Genomic DNA, 26,196 nt, shown 5'->3' with positions numbered 1-26,196 from the left:
GCTTGTTGTTTAAGCCCCCAGCCTGCAGTAATTTAGCATAGCAGCCCAAGCTGACTAAGAGATTGCCCTTGCCCATTTCCTACTGGGATTTTGTCTTTTTTTTAAGCTAAATTTAAGACTTGCTTATTACCGTTTTAATATTTTTTTCCTGTTTGCCTTTTAATTATATGTCAAAACATTATATACATAAGCAACCTTTTCTTTTAGGGATTCTGTCATAAAGGTATTTTTCTCCTCCCAATATTAATAAGTATTCATCTATATTTTTTATTAGTAATCTCATGGTTGAACTGCTCGTATTCAATCATGATGTTTCGACTGACATCTATAAACAGAAACCTAATTTTACTTTTCAAAGGGTAACCAGTTACCCTTGAAATGTCACCTTTAACACTGGAAGTAAAAAACTTAGAGAGGGCTTCCCTGGTGGCACAGTGGTTGAGAATCTGCCTGCCAATGCAGGGGACACAGGTTCAAGCCCTGGTCTGGGAAGATCCCACATGCCGCGGAGCAACTAGGCCCGTGAGCCACAACTACTGAGCCTGCGCGTCTGGAGCCTGTGCTCCGCAACAAGAGAGGCCGCGATAGTGAGAGGCCCACGCACCGCGATGAAGAGTGGCCCCCGCTTGCCACAACTAGAGAAAGCCCTCGCACAGAAACGAAGACCCAACACAGCCAAAAATATATAAATTAATTAACTTAAAAAAAAAGTTAAAAAAAAAAAAAACTTAGAGAATAATTCATGGAGTCTTCTTAATTTTATATTTTGTTCTATTATCTAATCATATATTACTGTACCAGTACCATATATTACTTTATAATACATATCATGAGATAAAAGTTCTTCCATAGTAAGCTCTCCTATCCTCACTTATTCAATTTTAATTAGCTACCCTATAAGAAACTTACTCATTTCTTAAGAAATATTGAATTGACTTTCACAGGGATTTTTAAATAAACTAATGAGGTTTCAGACTACCAGAGAACTAGAAGATATCCATCTGGAATGGAAAGAGGTGAAAATGACCTTGAAGACTTTAGCAACCCCAAAACTACTGAAATTTACATAGATTTTGCATGTAATGGGTACATTATGGAAGAGTTTGAATAAATATCCCATAAGACAGTTTACCATAATTGACCTTTTATTTTAAAAAATTACAGGGAGCAATTTCCAGAATCTTATTTTATAAAAGTACTGCCTATATCAAACATTTTATATCACTATTAATTCCATTGAAGAGCTGCCTTTTTTTTTAAGGTACTAATTCCAATCGATGGGATATGCCCTTAAAATAGAAAGTTTCCATTTATTCAAATGTCAAAATTAAGATTATTGAGAAGTTTATTGCTTTATGGCTGGGCAAGATGCTACTAGCACATTTTAGGTAAATAATATTCTTTGTTAAAAACTATGAGGTCATTCTGTTTAAAACTTTCAGGATAATTCACAGAAAATAGATATATGTATTCAAATTATACACTGAAGGGCTGAGATATTAGCTAGACATTTATATGTGAAGCAGCTCTTTAAAGAAGACACACAAACAGGTCTGTCTTGGTATAATATACATAATTGAAATTAATAAAACCTGGAAGACCAATATTATTACGCTATGTTAAGATCTTAAAAAAAAAATCACACATTTAGTAGTCCATTTGTGCTTAAAATATTCATATGCATGAGAAGCTTAAAGAAAAAAAAAAACACCTCTATACATGATGATGAAAAGAAAGTAATAAATTTTTTTGAAATTGCACTGTTATTTAAAACACTTTCCTAAATTCAGACCCTCCTTTGCAACTGGCACAGTTTTTCAGGTCTAATTGGCAACCTGGGGAGGCCCCTCTGGTATTAGTGAAGTAAAGAAGGTGGTGATAAAAGACCAAGCTGATGCCATTAATCCAGGCCTTTGAATTGCACTGGCATCTTCACCTGCATCTTCTCCACTCTCATCTTCAAGCCCATCATCCATAAGACGCTCCTTTCAAACAAAAGAAGAAACATATTCCTAAGTGATCTGAACAGCTACCATTAACTCATGACAGAAAAGGAGAGAGTTAAATTCTTCCCAAAGAAGGAATATGAGCATATAATAAGGAAGTGGAACTTCATGGTCATTAGAAATCTTCATTAAATCCAAAATTGATAAATTCCTCATTCAAGTTCAAAGGGATAACTGCCAATTTAATACAATAAATTCTCACTGTGTGCATAATTTTCTTTTTAGACTATTTTTGGGAAGAATGATATTAGTTCTTTCCACTTAATTCTAATATATGACTGACAGTATTATAAATTCTCCTAGATGAAACCACACATTTACATGTTAACTTTTCTTCAATACTATGGAATACCCCAAGAGTCTTTTATTATGTTGGTCTCATACAGTACTGAAGAAACATCTATATTTAAAGTATACTAAAACCTCATTAGCATACCATTTCTTCAAGTTCTAGATTGTTTGCATTCTGCGCATCATTGTTGACTTCGGCATTATTGTTGGGAGCCTGTTGCTGACCTCCTTCTTGCCTAAAAGGAAACCATCCAGCTTGGTGTCTGCTCAGTAAAATAAAGAGAAAAGAAAATAAGTCACAACTGTTTATATTTGTAACACTATCAAACATTAGTGTCCTACAAGAGAAAAATGATTAGAACTATGATAAATGAAAAGACCAAATCTCCTACTTCAGGCCAAGAACTACCCCTCTCAAAACAATGACAGGAAAACAGGAATCAATTTAAGTCTAAAGTCTATCATGAGCTTAACTGACTCTATGCTAGATATTAAGACATATCAGGAGTCATAAAATCATTTTTTGATATTTTTCAAAATGAAATTCAACTAGATATTTGTTTGCCTCTTGGGAAAAAGGGGGGGGCAAGGGACAGTTAGTCTGCTTATGAAAAGAAATCTGACCTATACCTATAGGACTTACTATTGATAATATAATTAATTAAAAAGCATATCCTCTGCAAGACTGCATCATACACACCTCAAATTCTAAATAATTGATAGAGCATGTCTAACTGAACTAACAATTTTTATAAAAGACAGTAAAGGAAAAAATCTGCTTCTAGACAATTCTGATAAACGTTCTTATGTAACATAACCTGCTTTGCTTTTGATGCCAGATATCTGAAGGCCAACATTCATATTCCTTCACTCAACATTCACAACAGACTACCACATGCCAGACTCCGTGTTGAACAGTTTTAGAAAGTAATTAAACCACAAAAAGTGAATGAATATCACTCACAAATAAACCAGTAGCATGGCTCCCATTACCATGATAAACCGACTAAAAGAAGAATAGAAGTACACAATGCTAAGGAGAATTGCAGCTCGTGAGAACGTGTACATCCAGTCTAGCCAGTCTCGATTGAAGTCTTCTTCGTTTAGCACTGGACCTCCCTGTGCATTCATTTGAACATTCTCATTCATGGGTCGATTTTCTTGGGCCACTAGGTTTGGAGCTGGCGGGGGTTCTTCTCCGGGAACGTGTGCCAGATTTAGAGGCTGTGAAGCAGCAGGCTGGGCTGGGTTGGCATTTGATGTGGCCTGAGCTGAAACTGCAGCTTGACTGAAATATTCACCAAAATAAATATTAAAAAGAAAAAAACATTTATATACTATATTTTTCAAAACTTCCTGGGAAGTCATATGTATTTGTCATAAACCTAATATGGAATATCACAACTCCCGCACCTCATTTCCTAGGTAAGCATAATTTCCAGTGGAAAAGTGGAGCCAACATGGACGGCAGGAGTAGCTCAGGAAAGGATGATCTCCCAGCCTGGTAGTCTAGGTTAGCAGGGAGAGGTGGAAGAGATCAGAACAGCCATGTGATCACTACTGTTTCTCTCTTTCACTAAATTATAAGGTAATGACCAGATCTTTTCCCAGAACTTTTCACTAATGGCCTCTTTTGCTCTTCTACAGACGATAAATGACCCCCACACCCACCACCTGTTCCTTAGACCCGTGTTTTGAAAGATTTGTCTAAAAAAGTACATTAATCATTACCCTGTGTGTCCACTCTCAGTGATAAATGATTTGTATTAGTATTTTAAAATATTAACAAGATCCCAGGTAACAATCCCTCAACCCCAATCCTGACTTTTGGGAACTCCATCTGGAGAACACTGGTGTAGGTCCTTGTCAAGTTATGAAGAACTGTGGTCCTGAAGTTTGCTTATAATTTGATTGCTTAAAAGTCAGAATAAATGTTCCTGTAAAAGACTCCCGGTAAAATGATAATATATCTGAAATTTGCTTTAAATTATTTAGCAAAGGGGGAAAGTTGTAGAACCAGACTGTCATGAATTGATAAATGTTGAAAAGCTGGGTGATGAGAACACAGGGATTCATTTCACTCTTCTATCTTTTTATATGTTGAAATTTTTCTACAATAAAGTTTTAAAATCAAGATAGCAAAATAAAATAAAATAGAAGTTTTCCAGGCTACAAAAGCCTATTTAAGCCAGTTATCTAATACATTGTATATGTAGAGGGTTCTTTCATTTCCAAAGCACTTCCTATCTCATGGACATTCTGATTCATAGGTGAGTTATTTCATTAAATGTGAAAACTTGAGGCTCAGAAGTTAAATGATGTACATAAGATTATATGATTCAGTAGCAAACTACGATAAGCCCCACTTATCTTACACAGTTCTTTTGAGGTTATAAACAAGACAAGGGGTGTAAAGCATCTAGTGGAATACTAAGGACAAAGCAGTCACTCAAACGATAACCATTACTATGGCGACAGGTAAGGTATAAAGAGCCTTCCTGGAGCCAAGGGGTTATACAGGAGAGCATTAGGATATGAAGTTAATAAAGCAGGTTAGCTTCATGGGGTAAGGTCTAGAGGAAGGATAAGGATACAGACTTCACACTGTAGGCAAGAGAGCCATCAGATGTTTTAGGGGATGGAGAATGACAGACTCAATTATGTGTTACGCAAATTAACCTGGCAGTAGTACAATGAAATACAGTAAAGAGCCTAAAAGGAGAAACAGCGATTGCAGTAAAGTGGGTCTAATATTAGAAAAGATCTGCACAAAATATTGGAAGTAAGATATAGGGAAGGACAGAAACTAGAAACAACATACTAACTCATCTTGGTAAGTTGTTGGATTCAGGGATAACAGAAGCCAGAATCAAAGCTGACTAAGGTTAAGAGCTTGGAGGATGATTAAGAAGAGACAGTATCACTGACAAGGAAGTCAAGAAGGAGAATGCACTTAAGAGGATGGTGCAGTTAAATTTCAGACATACTGCATTTAAGGGAAAGGCAAATTTCTCTATGGAAATCTCCAACAATTAAGTGGAGACACAAGAGGAGGCACAGGAGATGAAGAACGGGAGTCATCACAGAAAGCTAACAACTAAGGCCACGGAAAAAGGAAATCCAAGATGACTGGCCCAGGACTGAATCCTATCTTCCCTACCAGACTGAGTATCACAAGGCACATGGTAGGTATACAAATACCTAACTGAACAAGAAATGTTACCATTTAGAAAAAGGGAAAAAGCAAAGGACACAAAATGAGTGATCAGAAAGAGAAAAAGAATGAAGAGGATGACAGAATCACAGAAACAAGGACAGGAAAACATTAAAGAGAAGCTAGAAATTTTAAATGAACACACAGGAAGTCCAGAAGAAAGAAAACCAATAAACTGTATTTGGTACTAAGATTGTTCCATGCTGATCAGAAGCAAGACTTACTAAAATACCAACAGTCCAGAAAGCATATTAGCCACAACTGAGCCTACATCAATATGAGCCTCCCTGACATATGATTCTTTCTATTCCCTTTTTTATTCGACATCCTACCTTCACGTAGATTTGCTGCCTTTCAGTGAAACTTTCCTAAGTTTTCTCCTCTTAAATAGATAAAATGTTCTATTAAAGAAAGCACCTGAATACTGCTAAATATAATTAGGGGAGAGAGAGAGAGAAGCAGAGAATAGGTTTAGTTGATGTGAACAGGATGTGAACCCTTTTTCCTTTAGCCAAATACTTTAAAATAATTTTTAAAAACCAATGAAACACATCAGTAAATGAAATCCCAAATCAACTTACTTAGAATCAAAAAGAAAATAAAGCAAATAACACAATGAGTAAAAAAATAAACTCAAATTAACTTACTATTGCATATAATACTGATGCGCATACATCTGTTGCCACCATAGCATCTGCAGTGGGCTGAAAGCGGGATACACTGGGAATCCAGCCGGAACAGCCTGCCCAGGAAGCTGGTTGTCTACATTTCTGAAATAGAGTAATAAAGAAATGCCTTTTAATGCTCCAGAAGACGTTGAAAGCATTTTTCTACATTTTTATTTCTGAACTACAAGTAATCCATTGACAAAACGTATTAAATCTTAATGAAAAATACTTATTTTCAGCATTCCTCAAGTAAGACATTATAGCTTATGTAAGATGACCCTGACCCCAAGCATACAGAACAAGTAACATCACAGCCCAATTTTAATGGAAAAATAAAGCAAATGTGTGGCCAGATTAAACATCTGCTATCTTCTCATTTCAGCACAGAAGTCAAAAAATACTTTCATTACATTTTTAGTACATTCTTCTTGAGAACCAAAACCCTAAACTTGGGGGAATTAGCAAAAGGATATTTTACATTAGTAATAAAATATTATTTAAAACATAGCACCTATCAACTGTAAAATAAAAAATGAACATTATTAAAATCTGTAAAATATTTTTTAGTTAAATAACCAAGATTAGCAGAACATATTTATACATGCATTCCTAAAGTAGATTAAAATTCTATTAATTCAGTAAAATTTGTGGGTGGTCACATTTAACTTTTCTATGCCTCAGTTTCCTCATCTCTAAAATGGGGCTAATAATAGAATCTTCCTCACAGGCTTGCTAGTCTGTACTCAGTAAATGTTAGCTATTTTTATTTTTACTCTCCCCTACCACTAACTCTGAACATGACTTCAAAGTGTGTAATGTGAGGTTTGCAGAAATTCGCATACCTCAAGACAACTACAGGGATAAACATATAAGTAAATGCAGAATTTGTGAATTTTGTAACTCTCCTTTTCTTCACATTACTTGAATTTTATCTTAGCTAATATTAGTTTGATCTATCCAGAGTGAGACAAGAATAATTAACAAATTCATGAACTTTAATTTTATACTCTAAAGACTGTTAACATACAATTAGTAAAAATTGATTATAGAAACCTAATTTAGAAGAGCTGGGGAGGCTAAAACTTATCAACAAACGGTACTGAAGGCAACTTGGTGCTAGATTAAGGCATCAGCTCTCCTGCATGTAACCTGAAATTTCCTCATCCTTGGAGGAATAATAGGAGCCATACAGTGGCTCCCATCCTCAGAAGATCCTCCTGCCTCCTGAATGCAGCCCTCCCCACTACTTCCCAAGCTTTCCCACATACTGAATGAAGAAGGAAAAGCAGAGAATCCTCCATGAGAGTTCCTCCCAGCTCTTGATAAACAAGTCCTGTATAAGAAGAGGAAAAGAACCTTACCCCACCTATACATTTAAAAAGATATCAATTAGTGATCAAATCTGGAGAGAAAGCCATACCACTGGAGCAGAGACGTATTATAAAACATTTATATAAATGTTTTTGGCATTTGTATAAATGCTGTTAGCATTTCCCCCAGTGAACTGATGCATCTGAGCAAAATGAAAACTATCTAAATCAAGTATTAGCCACAATATGAGTCTGTATCTAGGTATATATTTAAATTTTCTTAGTATTTCCAACTAAGAAAAAACTCATCCCCCTAAAAGTAGAACTCAACCAATCTCTACCACTAAGAGGAAATATAACCTCACACAAGTCCATTACTTCAATTGTTAAATGTCAAGGCTGGACTTTGTCAGTGTTTTTAAAGGTCAAGGGAAGAAAAGGCCACTAACAATCACTTAGAAAAAATTACTATAGCTTCCCACCTCACCTTCCTGCAGCCAAAAACATACATGTGATTATTGAAACTATGTTGTCAAGAAAATAAATTAATAAATTCCCCTAGATGCTTCTTCCCTTTCTCACCAATAAGTTAAAAACTACTGGACTGTATAATTGCTAAGGTACATTCCAGGCCCAGGTTGGTATACTACAACTTTCCATTGTGTTAATTATCCTTCAGACAAGATGTTATATATTTGGTACTCTACAGAAAACAAGAAAAAAGAGTTTATTTGATATGAAATTATAAAGTTACTGTTAAAGCACATAATAATAGAGTAGTGAAACATATTACATAAGAATTTAATATATTCTAGAGGATGCATCATTAAATAACACAATAGAGAATTATTATTTGGAGCTGGTTAAAGTGATGACCAAATTGGTGGTTGGGGGAAGGGAGTTTAAAGGTTCACCTCATTCCATATTCAAATGAGTTTCAAGTAGTTTCAAATGAGTTTCAAGTAGACTAAAATAAAGTATTGAGTTAAACCACAGAAACTCTAGATGCAATTAGAATTGACTATTTACCAAAACTATGGAAGGAGGAAGACTTTCCTAACTTATAAGCAATAGAAGAAAGCACAAAAAAGATAACGTATTTGACAACATAAAATTTAAAGACACTGAGCTTAGAAAAAAACATTTGCAATAAATATTAGTTAATATCTTTTCTAAATAAAGAACTCATAGAAATGGAAATAATCATTAGGACACCAAATAAATGCAAATAAAATAAAGATAGGGATTTTTTTATCTGCCAATATCCAGTGTTGGCAAGGGGTACAAGTGAAACCCAACTCTTTCATCGCCAGGAGGATAAACTGGAATAAGGCTTTAAAAAACAATTTCATAAAATTAAATACCTTTAAAAATGTTCACTTATACTCAACTGCCCAAGTAATTCTGCTCCTGAGAATTAGCTTGAAGAAATATGAACTATGGAAAAAATTTTCACATGTCTGCCCTTTTAAGCCTTTGTACGTACTCATCCCTCTTAGGAACCACACACTCAACCTACTCCCACTCCCAGCCTCCTTTCCCCTAATAACAGAGAGAAACTGAAAACAAGGACAGTAGCTCATGATTAAAAAGAGAGAACCTTATCATAGCACTTATCAGCATGCTGAAATCACCTGGGTTTTTTTTTGTTTTTTTTTTAAATTTATTTATTTTTGGCTGTGTTGGGTCTTCATTTCTGTGCGAGGGCTTTCCCCGCTCGCCGGGGCCACTCTTCATCACGGTGCACGGGCCTCTCACTATCACAGCCTCTCTTGTTGCGGAGCACAGGCTCCAGACGCGCAGGCTCAGTAGTTGTGGCTCAAGGGCCTAGTTGCTCCGCGGCATGTGGGATCCTCCCAGACCAGGGCCCGAACCCATGTCCCCTGCATTGGCAGGCAGACTCTCAACCACTGTGCCACCAGGGAAGCCTGAAATCACCTGTTTTTAATTCCAGTCCTATGAAGGTATTTATTCTCTCATCTATCTACTTTGACCTACTTCTACTTCTAGGAGTCTATCCTAAATATAAATGGCAAAAATCTGAAATGATATACGCACAAAGCTATTCATTACAACACTATCTGTAACAGTAAAGACGGAAAGTAACTCAAATATTCATCAATAGGAGAGTGGATTTCACAATTTATGCAGTCAGTGAATTGGTATGCAGATGTAAAAAGGAATGAAAATCTCCATATCCTCCCACAGAATGACCTCCTGTATATTGTTATGTGATATTTTGTTAAAAAGCAAGGTGCAGATTATGTATAATATGCTATCTTTCATGTTAGAATGAAAAGGATATATTTATACGTGTGTATATACATTGTGTGTATGTGTGTGTATACACACTTTCTTAAATTTTCACTATGAAACAGTGGAAGGATAAACCAAAACCAAAAAGTCATAAAAGTAGTTACGTATTATGGGGAGAGAGAGAACAGGAAAAGGGAATAAAATGAAAGCAGGGCTCTTAATGTATCTTGTTTTATAGATTTGAGACTGTAACCATAGAAATGTTTTATGCAATTAAGAAAAAAGCTAAATCAAAAAGAAAAAATAACAAGACATAAAAAAAATTCAAAGAAACTGAAACAAATGAACTCGTGTATCAAGTCTGCAGCATACCACACAGAGAAGATTTATTCTACTGACTTCAAAACATAGTATTTTAACTGTAATAGGATAAATTCTAAAGACAAAAAAGAACCATACTTGGGGGAAGGGAAACACTCAACTCCAGTCCCCTCCGCCCATCCTGTCCCACCTAAGGGGAAGGAATACTGAGAAGCACCAAGTAGGTTAGGCTCTGATAAACCCTAGCATGTGATGTTCTGGTAAAATCGTTTCTCCTGAGGGCAGACCTTGTTAAGAAGAACAGAATGGTCTGGTGTTATTTCAAAATCATTTTCTTTTCTCCTCTGCTTGCTAGAAACACGAAGGAATTCCTCTCTGGTATTTACTGTGAGGACCTGGTCAAGCTCCTAGAAGCAAAACTGACAAACGTGTGGAGGCCCACATATGACTGGGTCCCTCTGGAGTTTTTAACCCCAGAGTCGTCCATATTGACCCTCCAGCTCAGTTTACTGTAACTGTAATTCATCAATTACAATTCAGGTTTTCCTACCCCAGCACTGGTTCCCATGGAGGTTTCTCCTCATGGATTTCTGCTTCATTAAGTTGTGATTCTCTGTATATGTCTGTCTGTCTCTCCAATTTGAGGGGCAGCAGTCTGCCCTATGACCTCAGTTCTCTGACAGACCTAAGAAGAGTTACTGGTTTTTCAGTTTGTTCAGCTTTTTATTTGTTGTCAGGATACAGTGGCAACTTCTAAGCCATAGTTATTTGTTTTTCCTACCTAAGTATACCTTCTTTATCAACTCAGTCCCTGTTTCCTATGGTAAAGTGATAAACAGATTTGTTTGTTTTTTAAAGTAAAGTGATGCACAACAATAAAGATGAAAATCACGCTCAAAAAAAAAAAGAACCATAAAAATTTTAATCTATGAATACTATCTCTCATCAGGATTCCCTGGGAATGGGATCAAGATGAGCCTGGAAAGTCTAGTCAAGCATGAATCTAGGACACTATCCAAAAATTACTAAAATAATGCAAAAGGACACAGTAGAAAATTGAACAGGCTCCTATAGGCCAAAGATGAATCAAGAGTATCAAAGAGTATCAAGATGAATGACTACCTTCTTTCAGTAGATAGTCTGTAGACCAAACACAAACATATTAAAAGCCTTAAGTTCAGGGACTTCCCTGGCTGTCCAGTGGTTAAGACTCCCCCTTCCAATGTGGGGGGATGTGGGTTCGATCCCTGGTCAGGGAGCTAGGATCTTGCATGCCTCGGGGCCAAAGGGCCAAGGCATAGAAAAGAAGCAATATTGTAACAAATTCAATAAAGACTTTAAAAATGGTCCACATCAAAAAAAATTCTTAAAAAAATAAAAGTCTTAAGTTCACATTGACACTCTAAAAAAACAAAAACAAAAAAACCTCATTCATCACCTTTCATGGTTACTAGGGAAGCAACTACTACTCTGAAAACTGATAAAGAACCCAGCATTTATCAGACCTTTCTTGAATGGATTGTATTTTAGGATAACAAAATGATGAGAGAAAGTGTGTTATACAAGAAGCATAGCTAATAAACAGAAGAGAAACGATAGGATTAGGAAATTACCATTTTGTAACAATTAATGAAATAATGGATCTAGTCAGTGATTATCAGTGACTACTAAAAGGCTGACAAGGAACTGTACGATGGAGGATCAGGCTGGCAACACCTGTGCCCACTGTTCCACTTTAACATGACGAGAGGTAATAAGACAGCCAAACTTTAGGTGCCTCCTGAAGCAAGGCAAGGACACAGCACTACCTACAAAAAATTCCTTTGAAAAAAAATAAGCGGAAGGGAGGGAGGGAGGGAGGACACTTAAGAGAATGTACACATATTAAAAACATGAAATCAGTATTTCTCTTTCCCATTTCCACACACTGTCATCTTTCATTGTATAACTGATCTTGTCAGCCAAATAATTAAACATTACTATTTACAATGCTTATAATTTTATAGTGTGTGGAATCAGGTTTGCCTTTGGCCGCATTATACAGAGAACACAACCTATGGGAGCTTAATCAGATAGGCTGTTCAAAGAAGACAGTATGTGGAAATGGAAATGAAAAATAATGCTCTCATGTTTTTAATATGTGTGCGTTCTCTTAAGTGTCCTCTAACCAGTCTGTTATAAAAAGTAACTTAAGAATTTTTGCAAATTTTCAGTTATTCCAAAATAATGTTTTTTAATGGCCTAAAGCAGACCACTTAGTCATCAAGTAGATAACAGATCTTTTCCTGGTTTGCTCAAATCTAAAGCAGAGTGATGGAAATTAACAAAGTCTTTAGGTTAAAATTATCCAAATCAGAAGTACTAGCATATAGAGAAAACTGACTTTTCCTTATCTTTGGTAATTTTCTGTTTACATGATAGAAATATATGATATAGCAATCAAATTTCTAGTATTTATCAGTTAAAAACAGCATTTGAAAACATCTACTAATCATGAAATAATTTCATGTATGAAAGTTTTTTAAATGGGACTGGCTGTAAAAGAAGCATGAGGTGTTGCTTCATGATACATGCAATGTTTTTCAATTTTTTCAATGAAATTTTTATTCTTTCATCTATATTTATATGCACATTCCATTTTAGTATTGTATTTAAATACAATTTACTGTTTCTTATTAAAAATCACAGTAAGATTCAGCTTCTGTCATAAGAAAATCATTTGTAAAATATATTCTGCAGCATCCTCTGTGCCTGTTTCCTTATATAGGTATGAGAACATTTCCTATCCCATAGGGTTGTTAAATTATATATATATATTAAGCACATCAATGTCTGGTACAAAGTAAGCAAATATTAATAAAATATTGTTATTATCATTGCTAGGGAGGGAAATATAATGATGTGTTCACCAAAATCTGTGCTTTCCTCCTATAGTTTTCCTCCTTGAGTATCTGCTGGGAAGTGTGTCTCCCCAGCTAGGGACTACATTTCCTAGGTCCTCTGGCAATTCATTGAGCTATGTGGCTAGTTCTTGCTCATGTAATGAGTGACAGTGGAATATATCACTTCTAGGCCAAGGTATTTACAAAGTAGGTGTGTTTCCCTATGCTCCTTTCTCCATTTGCCAAGTACATACAGATGAACAGACGAACTCCAAGATTTTATGAGCCTTTTTTCTAATTTTAATTTTATATTATAGTTGATTAACAATGATGTGTTAGTTACAGGTGTACAGCAAAGTGATTCAGTTATACCCATACAAGTATCCACTCTTTCTCAAATTCTTGTCCCATTTAGGTTATTACAGAATATTGAGCCGAGTTCCCTGTGCTATACAATAGATCCTTCTTGGTTATCTATTTTCAATGTAGTAGTGTGTACATGTCAATCCCAAACTCCCAATCTATCCCTCCCTTTTTTATTTTTGGCAGCACAGCTTGCGGGAGAGCTCAGTTACCCGACCAGGGATAGAACCCGGGCCCTGGCAGTGAAAGAACCAAGTCCTACCACTAGACTGCCAGGGAATTCCCTTATGAGTCTTGAAAAGCCATAAAATTGAAAAAACCCTGGGTCTTTGAATCACCAAATGGCGAAAAATCACCTAGATGGGATTAAACACTAGAATCAGACTACTACATGAGTAAGAAGCAAACTTCTATGATGTTAAGATTCTAAGATTTGTTAGTTACATTATTATTTGTTAATCATCTGTCAAAATGTTTTATAAAAGTGAGTTAATAAAATTCACATTTTCCACATAAGCTAAAGTAAAAAAAATAAATAAAAATAAGTTGAACTTTAACTGAATTTAATTGAGCTCTAGATCTAACTACCAGTTTACAGGCAATCTGTGAAAACAAAGGAAAATATTAATGATGCCACAAGGATGTAGTGAGCCGAATCTAGATAGACTACTATGGGAAATTACACAGAACAACAGAAAAGGCATAAAGTAAAAAAAGGTAGGGATAGGGATTAGATTAGAAGAGCCTTAAGAAACATCAACCAAATGCAGTAGGTCAATCTCTTTCAATACTGACCCAATCAAAACAACCATAAAAAGACATTCGAGACAATCAGGGAAAATGGATCACGAATTTGATATTAAATGATATTAAAAATGTTTTTATTTTGTTGAGTGTTCTAATGGTATTGTGATTCTTAGTCCATATCTGTCACGTCTGTTACAGATACACAGTATTTACAGATGAAGTGATATGATGTCTAGATTTTACTTTAGAAATACTCCAGCCCAAGAAAAAAAGGAGGAGCAAGGGGGAATGGTTGAAGAATAGTAGTCTATTAATAGTTGCTGAAGCTGGATGTTAGGTAAGTAAGGGTTCCTTATGATAGACATTCATTAGTATGCTTTTTAAAGTTAAGAATTATAAAGGAGAGGAGATGAAAGGAACTGGAAACTTCAACAATCAGGGACAAATTCTTTCATAGAAAACCTGCATGGAATCCCCACTTTGTTTCCAGAATATGCCTTTTCAAGACTCTCCACACTGCTTTGTTCTCCTCTGCTGAACCTCCCTTAAAATCAGCCAAAATGTTACCAATTATGAAGCCCTCTCCCTTCCTCCAAGCAGAGACAGTCACTCCCTCCTCCAGGCTCCTGCAGAACTTTTTCAAGACCATGATAGCACATCAGTGAATGGCAGTTTATTTGCCGATCTGACCTACTTCCATTGAGGGCAACTACATAATTCATTTTCCTGTCTTCATTGCCCAGCTACAGCAAATTCTAAAGTAAACTTTTCCTGAAGAAAGCCACAAGATCCTCATACAGACAAATATGCTTATTCAGTCACCAGTACGTAAAATCTGGCCAATAGATCTTACTAGAGAAAAGTTTTAAATGGGAGAGCAGAGGGGAGAGAACCACCATTATAAATGAAGTCAAAATACAAATGGTAAGCTAGGAAATTATATTGAAACAAATGACAGACAAAATATTCACTTCAACAAGACAGTTAACACAGACTTTCAAGTCAGATATGGATTTGAACTTTAGTCCTGCTACTGACCACTTCTGTGAACTTAGGCAGGCTACATAACCTTTCATCCTCCTTCTCCTCATCCATAAAATGGGAGAGAATAGAGTTGGTAAAAAGTTCAATGAAATAAAGCATGTATAAGTGCTTAATACAATGCTTAGCCTGAGCTAAGTGCTCAATAAGCATTAATTATTAATATCCTTTTAGATAAAGAACTGTCACAAATGAACTTTTTAAAATACCAACACGCCAACAAATAAGCATTTCACAAAACAAAAAGAATGTCTCTTTATCGTGTCTTAGATTAAAACAAGGACATCCCAACTTATCATACTGGGAAGTACATACCTGTAATGGTATGGTGAATTGGGCTCTTTTAACAACTGTTATTGGAAAAGTAAACTGGTATAACTTTTCTTTTTTATGGCTGAATAGTATTCCATTGTGTAAATATGTACCATAATTTCTCTAGCCATTAATCTACCTATGGACACTTAGGCTGCTTCCTTATCATGGCTATTGTAAATAATGCTGCAGTGAACATGGGGGTACATATATCTCTTCAAATCAAGTATTTTCATTTTCTTCAGATAAATACTCTGAGGTGAAATTGATGGATCATATGGTAGTTCTATTTTTAATTTTCTGAGGAGACTCCATAATGTCTTCCATAGTGGCTGCACCAATTTACATTCCCAACAACAGTGCACAAGGGTACCCTTTTCTCCACGATCCTGACCAACACTTGTTATTTGTTGTCTTTTTAATAACAGCCATCTGACAGGTGTGAGGTGGTATCTCATTGTGGTTTTGACTTGCATTGCCCTGATGATTAGTGATGTTGAGCATCTTTTCATGTACCTGCTGGCCATCTGTATGTCTTCTTGGGAAAAAGTCTATTCAGATCCTCTGCCCATTTTTTAATCGGATTGTTTGTGTTTTTGCTATTGTATGAGTTCTTTATATATTTTGGATATTAACCCCTTATCAGATATATGATTTGCAAACATTTTCTCCCATTCAGTAGGTTGCCTTTTCATTTTGTTGATGATTTCCTTTGCTGTGCAGAAGCTTTTTAGTCTGATGTAATCCCTTTATTTTTGCTTTTGTTGTCAAATCTAAAAAATCATCACCAAGTCCAGTGTCAAGGAGCTTATTTTCTTCTAGGAGTTTTATGGTCTCAAGTCTTACATTCAAGTCAAATTCATTTTGAGGTAACTTTTTTTTTTTTTGGCCATGCCCCGCAGCTTGCAGGATCTTAGTTCCCCGACCAGGGATTGAACCTGTGCTCTCGGCAGTGAAAGCATGGAGTCCTAACCACTGGACTGCCAAGGAATTCCCATTTTGAGTTAATTTTTAAGTATGGTATAAAATAGTAGTCTAGATTCATTCTTTTGCATGTGGCTGTTCAGTTTTCCCAACACCATTTACTGAAGAGACTGTCTTTTCCTCATTATATATTATTGCCTCCTTTGTCATAAATTAATTGACTATATATGTATGGGTTTATTTCTGGGTTCTCTATTCTGTTCCATTGATCTATGTGTCTGTTTTTATGCCAATACCATATTGTTTTAATTACTGTTACTCTGTAGTATAGTTTGAAATCAGGGAGTGTGATGCCTTTAGCTTTGCTCTTCTTTCTCAAGATTGCTTTGGCTATTTGAGGTCTTTTGTGGTTCCACACAAACTTTAGGATTGTTTGTTTTATTTCTGTGAAAAATATCATTTGGAATTTTGATAGGGATTGACTGAATCTACAGATTGCTTTGAGTAGTATGGACATTTTAACAACACTAATTCTTCTAATCCATGAGCATGGAATATCTTTCCATTTATTTGTGTCTTCAATTTCTTTCATCATTGTCTTATAGTTTTCAGTGCATGGCTCTTTCACCTCCTTGGCTAAACTTACTGCTAATACAGACTTTAAATGTTGTAGATTTATATTTGATCTGGAAATATGTCCAGGCTACATTATGCTTTTTTAAAAGGTTTATAAAATAAAGTAGTATGATATTTCTATTTAAAAAGTATACTTAGAAAATTATTTGGAAGGAAACTACAAAAATGTTAGCAATAGTTATTTCTGGGTGGTGGGTTATAAGCAATTTTTACTATTAAAAAATCAGATAACACAGAAGGGTACAATGAGTAGGTTTTCAGTTTTAGTAATTATAAAACAAGGTTGTTACTATTTCAGGGGGAAAAATTGAGTGTACAAAACAGTGGGTATTCTATAAACCGGTCAGCAGTTTTTAGAGTTAAATAAATATGACAGCACAGCACACTGAGTCCAAAACAGTCAGTCAAGATTTATAAACGTGACATTATAAATGGATAGCCAATGTGGTGATATACATGTACTGTTTGGTCTTCTCATGTTTCCTCAAGATCTTGATGGGCAAATAATCACCTGCATTAGAGCTTCTTAAAAAGAGAGGTTCCCAGAATGCTGTTAAGTTGGCAGATTCCTAAGCACTACCTAAACCTAGTGATTCAAAAACTCAGGGAGTAGGGATCAGAATTTAGCAATTTTAACAAGTTCACTAAAGATTGAGAGTACTAACCTACATGGTGGAAAACACATGTGACTAGTTAAACATAAGCTGTACTGAAGTCTATAAAAGGTGTGCAGAGATTATATTTTGTTGGTGAATTCTTCAAGGTCACTAAATTACTGCTCTTGTACATTTAAGGCTAAGGCTGTGTTCAATAAAATTTACTTAAAGACAGATGTAAAGTCTTCATTAGTAAAAAATTACAACTATAAGATGAAATTAAATCACGTTCATTGTTGAACTGAGTAACTTATTTACTGAACTTTCCCTTAAATTGTTTTGTAAATCACAAAGTGCTCTTTCCAAATATAGATTCATTTTCCAGCACCTAGCACTGGCATTCATTCAAATGTTTCAGTGCATCAGACTCACAGATGACTATAAATCTGTTTGCTGAATGAATGTACAACATTCATTTATAAATATGAATGCATTTATAAATATTTGCTAACACATCAGTAAACACTTTACATACGTGAACTCTTAATCCACACAGAAATCCTGTATGATAAGTACTGTTATCTCCAGATCATGAGCAAACTGAAACAAAGTAGAGAAGAGACTTGCCCAAGCTAGTCAGTGGTTAGGGCCAGGATTCAAACCAAGGCAGGCTGGCTCCTGAATCTGTACATCCTCTAAGCTATACTGCCCTCCTGATTTAAAACATTATTCATCTAGTAATAGATTGCCTAAGTGAAGCTCAGATCTTTAAGGATTTTATTGCTTATCATCTTAATACTCATTTTTAGCAAAATAAACACTTTCAGATTTTTCTAATCTGTTTTATATACTTCTAAGAGCTAAATGCCTTTGTCTCCACAGTTTGTTGATTTTCTCAACAGCCTAAAGAAATTACTAATCTTTTCCCAAGATAACCATGGTCTTATTCTGAAGATGTGCAACTTTACACACTTTGTTTTGTTTATTACAAAATATATTCACTGTAAGTATGAGAAAGAGTTAAAAATCTTATTGTGCAGAGATAACTATTATTAACATGTCATTACATATTCTTCCAGGTTTATTATATCCATAATTTTCTCACTTTCTATCACTACCACCGTATTTGGTAAAATATTAGTAAAATCACTGTATAAATTGAGAGGAACTGAACTGTCTTACTCTGCAAAAAAGACAGGAAAGGAATCACTGTCATAAGACAGAAAGTATTTTAAGCCATTATTCTATAATGTAAACCGTGACAACACTGTTTTTTATAAATAACTAAATTTTGGTTTGTAATAATCATTTTCTGAAAACAAAAATATTGATAGTTTCATAGGATGCTTCATAAAAGTCTACAATCAGCCTCATCTAAACACTTATTTTTAGAAGAAAAACTCAAGAATATGAGACAAATGAGTCCTTTAAATATTTTGCTATATACTCCGCTTTGTTTTTCTGCATTAAGAATTGAATTAAGTTTAAAGTTCTAAGTAGAAAGTACCTGTATGTTATTACACCCTGTTTGGCATAACAGCCAGTGGCTACTCCTTGGTTATATCACTTACTACCATTCTGAGGGGTCCTAGCCATTTCCTTATTTCCAGCCTCACCAGCATGGATCCGGAGCACTGTCACACACTGCAGTCCCACAGCATGATACGCAACACAAAACAACTGCCACTACCTATTATTCATGTTTCCTTTACTTCAAAAGTACTCTGGTTTTAGACATAACCCAGGTCTAAACTGTATTCTCCAAGATCCTCCTTTCTGAGCTGTCTGAAAGATGTGCTGTGGCTGTCGACTGCATTCCCCCCTGGAACTGCCTAACCCAAGAGGCCTGCTGTAATTGCTAAATATAAGGTAGCCATAGCAAGCTTCTTGAGTAAACTCCTCTAAGAAAGACTCTGGATAACATGCAATGGTTAGCATATCTTCATAATACATCACAGTTTTATTCTACCTCAGTTGTTACCAAGCCTGGCTGATCATAAACACCAGTGGAAGTTTTTAAAAACATATTACTGGGCCCTGTACTCTTCCAAGAACACCCTTACTCACCCATCTGCTCCCCAGAAGACTAATTTGCATAGACCTATAGTGAGACTGAGTAAAAACAAAAGTTTTAGTTACCTAGATCCTTGTTATTCAAAGTATGTTCTAAGCATCAGAAGCATCAGCATCACAGGGGAGCTTGCTGGAAATACAGAATCTCAGGCCCCATAAGACCTACTGAATCAGAACTGGCATCTTAATAAGATCTCCAGGTGATTAGCACAAACATTAAAGACTGAAAAGTACTGCCCTAGACAATTCTAATGTACAACCAGCTTTCAAAAGCACTGCTCCTGGGCTTCCCTGGGGGCGCAGTGGTTAAGAATCTGCCTGCCAATGCAGGGGACATGGGTTCGAGCCCGAGTCCGGGAAGATCCCACATGCCGCGGAACAACTAAGCCCGTGCGCCACAACTACTAAGCCTGCGCTCTAGAGCCCGCGGGCCACAACTACTGAGCCCGCACGCCTAGAGCCCATGCTCCGCAACAAGAGAAGCCACCGCAATGAGAAGCCCGTGCACTGCAACGAAGAGTAGCCCCCGCTCGCCTAAACTAGAGAAAAGCCCACATGCAGCAACAAAGACCCAGCGCAGCCAAAAATAAAATAAATAAAATAAATAAATTTAAAAAAACAAAACAAAACACCATTCACTTTAAAAAAAAAAAAAAATCACTGCTCCTGGGAATTCCCTGGCGGTCCAGTGGTTAGGACTCCATGCTCTCACTGCAGAGGACCTGGGGTTCAGTCCCTGATGAGTGAACTAAAATCCCAAAAACCGTGTGGGACAGCCAAAAAAATTAAAAAAACACTGATCCACCTAACCCTCTAATTCTCAAAACATATAATCAGGTATATGAATAAATTTCAAATGTACTTTGATTACTGAAGGGGACTACCATGAAAGTCTGGAGTCACAGGTTATTAAGAGGCCCACAGCTATCAGTTTCACTCACCCTTGCATTACATATGGGAACTGATGACTCTGTGCTGGGTCGGTTTGTGCTTGTGGAAGGGTTCGTTGCCTCAATCCTTCTGAGGACGAACTGGTAGCTAAAGACAAGGTTTCTTGACTGGATGATGGAGTTGATGATCCTGACAGATCTGAACTCTACAAACAAAAATGTAATTATTTTTTCAAGGACATTTAATTCATTACAATCACAATATTATAGACACATTGCTAAAAATGTACTTATGAAATCCCTCTGCAAAGAGTGAATTTTAGAAATTTACTGATTTGACTCCTGTGCCCAGCTTAATAGGTAGATATTTTAATTCTTACGAGACTGAAGAGTTTAGAATATCAAAATCACTTAATTACACAACATTAGTCCATTTCTCAACTATAAAAGGCTGAGTAGTAATTATATACAAAAATAATAGCATACAAAATTTGTGAAAATTAAATTCATACAAAGCTCTTTTCATGATGCTTAACACATAGGAAGTGTTTAATAAATGGTACTAAAAACTGTGTCACTTAAACAGTTACTATGAACTACTACTGTATAACAGCTACTGTATAACATGCTATTAGTAGTACACTCGTTTAAAATATTGAGGAACATGCTAGAATTTGGTGCTATCTCTGACATTAACAAGGAACATAACCTTAAAATTCACTTAACCCCTGAGTCTCAGCTTTCCTATAAAAAATGAGATTGAACTAGATTTTCAAGATTTCTTTCAGTTCTAAAATTCTATTAGTTTATAGATACCACCAACAAATATTGTTTTTTTACAACATGAACAAGATACCAAACAGGATTTTAAAATTCTCATGCTTCAGTGATGTCAGTAACTCACAGACTCAAATAACCTCAAACAATATAATCTCTTGAAGACCACCTCAATTTGCTGCTGCTTGAAAATAGTTTGTCAAGTGTTTTATGTAAATTTAAAACACAATTACATTTTATATAAATTACCCACTTTAAAAAGCTGGGTACAAAATAATTTCAACATCCTTCCAAGTTCATTAAAATTGCATTTACCTGTACTGCCTTCCTATTTACAGCATGTCTTTTTGCCTCTCTACCTTCCTTAGTCCTGCCATGTGAAAGGTCCCACGGACACTGGTCTTTTGCAAAACTAACAAAAGCTTTAAGATGTTATTCCACACCACATAGACACCAGAAACCTTACTAGGGAGCCTGATTGTTAGGCACATAACCTGGAAAGTGTTCTTTTTTGGCATGATTTCTTGTTAAAGGGACCATCAAAATATGGTGTTCATTAAAAAATTAATAGAAGAAAGGCCTAGCCATTTGGCAGCACAGCCTAATTTCTCTAGAACTAATTATTTCTGGCCTTATTGGATAACTCTTTCATGAACAGATTTTTAAGACATTTTCAAGTCCCATTGAAATTTATCTGCCATAAAAAATTAAGAGGAATTCAACTTAATTCTCCTTTGATACTTTTTAGATTTTTATAACACACCTTAAAAAAACTGAATATATATACTAATGACATGAAATCATGAACGAGGAACCACTAGAAAAGTGAGAAGGTTCTTCGTCAACAAAAACAGGAGCAACACAACTGTGTCCAAAGACTATATACAGAACTCTATTCCAATGCCAGGGTTTTGTCCCTTCTTATGCAAGGTAGGAAACATAGAAAGACCCTTAGGTTTACTGACAAAACATATCTCAATTTAATGTAAGCTAAACTCCCATGGCTGGTACTAGAAAATACCATTGAGGCTATGCTAATTAAATACAGCAACTAGAAGATCTAGTTTCTTAAAGAAGCAGTTAACTGGCAGTATCTATATCACCCATGCCATTCATCCCCTCCTTAAAAGTTTTGGCTAGATTCTTGATAAGAAGGAAAGTACACTTAGCAGTACAAAAGTTCCCTGCCCAGGAAGTTTTAAGCAAGCTTCCACTCATCCAGTCCTTTTCTTTCACCTCCAAAAGTGTCACATAAAGGTTTTACGGGAAACCAAAAATAATTTAATATAGAAGGATTTGAGACGGTGTCTCTAAAACTTGTAGACAATATCTAAGTTGAAACGTTCAACTAGTTTTTAAAATTTCCAAAACAGTTTTAAGCAGATGTAAAAATAAGAAGGGAGAAATGAATACTCAAGTCTGAAGGAACTGAGTAGGTTAAGTAATTATTCCTCCCACAGTTGAAATATAGGCTCAAATGCAATCATTTTAAAAAACAAAGTTCTTGACCAAGCAATCTACCAAGAAGATTTAGGAAACTTAAAGTTTAAATAATTTAATCTACCTTGATTAAATATACTATATCAAATACTTTAAATATTTCTGAAATACTGGCCCTAGAGTTTATATTATATAACCAGATCATAATTCTGTCTTTTGAGTATTTCAGTAATTAAACCCCTGAAGATTGGATCTATTACTGACCTGCCATATAGTAAATTATAACTCATGGGGAACAGGCTTCAGGGGATAACACTGTGTATTGGATCTCTAAAAATGAAGTTTAAATGGTTAACTTGAGCTGTTCAAAACACAGTCTCACAACCCAGAAGAGCGAATTGTTCTGTTTTCCACTTAATTTTTAGAGGCAAAAAAGGATAATCAGAAAACTTCAACATTTACTCTGCCCAAAACAACTCACAGAATTGCTGCTGGATGTCAATGCTTCATGACTTTCTCTACTGGTGCTGGATTTTGGAGAACTGGGAGGAGTCCGAGAAGTACATACTAGATGAACCATATGATACTCATCTTGCTAAAATTAAAGAAGATTACATTTAAAGAGTAGTACTGGAAAATACACAGCTCAAAAATGTCAGTAGCTAAGCAGAAATACTTAATTCAGAACTTAAGTTCCTTCCTACCACAGCCATATTATTAGTAATAAATTGTTGTCATTAGGACCCTTGTGAATTCAATATTTTGTCCATGATTAGAAAATGGTCTCAATACTCAGGAATTGCTATATGAAAAAAATGATTATTTTGTATACCAAGGTGTTTTGAAGCAAACACTGCTGTAAAGTTGTGTCAGCACTATCTATTATTTCAATATAAAAACATCTAGCATGTTAATATCAGAACTGTGATAGTCACATTTAAGTTTAGGCCTACAAACTTTGAGTAGTGAAATGTTTTCATCATTTGAGACCTTACAGCGATAAAGAAACTCAAATAACTTCACTATAATCTCATTTGTCTTAGTTTTAGCAATAGTGTTTTATTTTTTTAAGTCAAAAACTGTTTTTATCTATAACACTTATGCACAGACATAAAGCATATATTTGAACTATATTCTGTAAATATTCCAAATGTGTTGCCATAAATCTACAACTACGACTGAAGGAAAATGTGCTAAAAATGATTAGAATTGGCATTTTAGCTTAGCAATTTCATGAGTATATTTATAGTTAGGCATAAAGCAAGTAAATAAGATGGAGAAAGGAAAGAGAATAAAGGGGGGCAGAGAAGAACAAAGGATGGCTCAGCAATTTTAAAAAAGAAAGAAAAGGGACTTCCCGGGAGGTCCAGTGGTTAAGACTCCACCTTCCAATGCAGGGGGCGTGCGTTCAATCCCTGGTTAGGGAACTAAGATCCCACATGCAGCGTGGTGGAGCCAAAATTTAAAAAAAAAAAAAAAAAAGCATGTGGGATCTTAGTTCCCAGACCCGGGATCGAACCTGTGCCCCCTGCAGTGGAAGTGCAGAGTCTTAACCACTGGACCACCAGGGAAGTCCTGAGGCATTCTTCTTTTAAGTCTTCTGGTTGGAAATGATTTCTGGCAGCAAAAGCCTTTTTAAATGTACGCATGTGCAGCCTCTAGCTATACTTGGGTAAAATAATAAATATATATTTCAAAGAGCATATAGCAAAAAGGTTTTTAAGGATAAAAACAGAGAAAGAATGAAGAGGTGAAGCACAGAGGATTTGGGGGGTAGTGAAATATTCTGTACAATACTATAATGGTGGATACATGTCATTTTACATTTGTTAAAATCTACAGAATGTACAACACCAAGAGTGAACCCTAATGGAAACTATGGGTTTGGGGTGATAATGAGGTCAATGTAGGCATCAACTGTAACTATTATACCACTCTGACATGGATGTTGTTAGTGGGGGTAGCTGTGTATGTGCAGAGGCAGGAGGTATATGGGAAATTTCTATACCCTCTGCTAAATTTTGCTGTGAACCTAAAACTACTCTAAAAAACAAAGTCTATTAAGAAAACAAAGGCGGGGGGTGAGTCTGCTGCAAATTCCACTATTTTTGAGAGGGAGAGAGAGCGAGGGAGACAGAGAGGTTATTAAACCACTTTGGCAACCTGAAACTACATGATTAAAATGAAAATGACAGCAAGAAGTCACACTGGCAAAGCTAAAATGTCAACTATCTAACAGAAGGAACACACCAGTGTAAGATTTTTTAAAGTTTCCCACAGGTGATCAATAAACATACAGGAGAGGATAGAGAGATTAGGGATATCCAGAAAACACTGAGTTAAGTCAAAGATCTAAAGCAAAACATTAACAGCTATATATTCAATTCTGCTACACTCACAACCAAAAAGAATCTCAAACATAGAAAAGTTCTAAAAGTATAAATTCCACCAATAAACATGAGCTAAAAGGCTGCCATTAAAATAACTAGCATTCAATCTGTCAAAAAAACTGTATTCAAATATATTTAACTCTGAGTACCAGCATTCAAAGTTTGCTAACTGATGGACCAATTGGGCTTCCTTCTATTTTCTGTCCTGAAATTAAACTCCTAAGCCAAGTTAACTTGTATTAAAACGTAGTTTGGTCAGAAGGGTATTTAAGAGAGGAGACTATTATCAATGAAAATCCTTCACCACTACTTGAGCACTCTACTCCTGCACAGTTTACTGATAACTCAGTACTGCTTTCTTACACAAGATAACAAATCCCTGAACACAAATATATAATCCTATTTCAGATTTAGCTATCAGATGGATATACAAAACTGTTACCTAAACTAATCAGAATCACCTATTATGCTACCCAAAAGAGTTGATTTTAAGTATCTAAAAACTAAACTGGTTGGATATCAATAAAACTTCAGAACATATCTCCTCTGGCACTCTGAGTATCTGGTATCAAATAGTGGTAGAAAAGCTTACTTTTCTGAGAATGTCTTTCAGCTGCAGGTGATCGGGAAGCAGTCTGCCAGAATACACCAACCTCTGATCCTTTGTCAACTAAGAAATGGGACAAAGAAAAGAATTCAACTTTTTCTAATTATACAAATTGAAGGTTGGGAATAAGATGCCTTACAATGGGTAAAGTAAAACTCCCTTTAGGCACAAATAAGCAGAAAACGGACATAATTTAAGAATTTTGTTTTTCCAAATTCCACTTAAGACATTAAAAGTTCAGCAAATGGTAGCATATCTACTGTAGATATAATAAAATACAGATAATTACCAAATTATTTTTAAAACGAGGAAAAAAAGGTAAATTGGAAGTTTGTCTTTTCAGCCATAATGCAATCTACGTGTGACTGTCATTAAAAACCTTCAAGGGCGGCTTCCCTGGTGGCGCAGTGGTTGAGAGTCTGCCTGCCAATTCAGGGGACACGGGTTCGAGC

At 35.6% G+C, this 26,196-nt stretch overlaps 1 protein-coding gene across 1 annotated transcript in view; it reads right to left on the bottom strand.

Moving 5' to 3' along the window:
* Positions 1 to 1,127: 1,127 nt before the first annotated feature.
* The window catches only part of HERPUD2 (HERPUD family member 2), a 48,604-nt gene continuing 23,535 nt past the window's right edge, over positions 1,128 to 26,196 (bottom strand). The window contains exons 3-9 of the mRNA XM_036863625.1: positions 25,730 to 25,807; positions 23,229 to 23,342; positions 20,582 to 20,736; positions 6,159 to 6,281; positions 3,262 to 3,585; positions 2,443 to 2,560; positions 1,128 to 1,985 (exon numbers count right to left, since the gene is read on the bottom strand). Coding sequence (XP_036719520.1) covers positions 1,824 to 1,985; positions 2,443 to 2,560; positions 3,262 to 3,585; positions 6,159 to 6,281; positions 20,582 to 20,736; positions 23,229 to 23,342; positions 25,730 to 25,807 — 1,074 coding nt within the window. The 3' untranslated portion in view covers positions 1,128 to 1,823. The remainder of the gene's footprint in view (positions 1,986 to 2,442; positions 2,561 to 3,261; positions 3,586 to 6,158; positions 6,282 to 20,581; positions 20,737 to 23,228; positions 23,343 to 25,729; positions 25,808 to 26,196) is intronic.

The sequence above is a fragment of the Balaenoptera musculus genome, chromosome 9, assembly GCF_009873245.2.
Source record: "Balaenoptera musculus isolate JJ_BM4_2016_0621 chromosome 9, mBalMus1.pri.v3, whole genome shotgun sequence".
Classification (NCBI taxonomy): Eukaryota; Metazoa; Chordata; class Mammalia; order Artiodactyla; family Balaenopteridae; genus Balaenoptera; species Balaenoptera musculus.
Note: the sequence above shows the minus strand (reverse complement) of the source record. Positions and strands in the feature narration are given on the sequence as shown.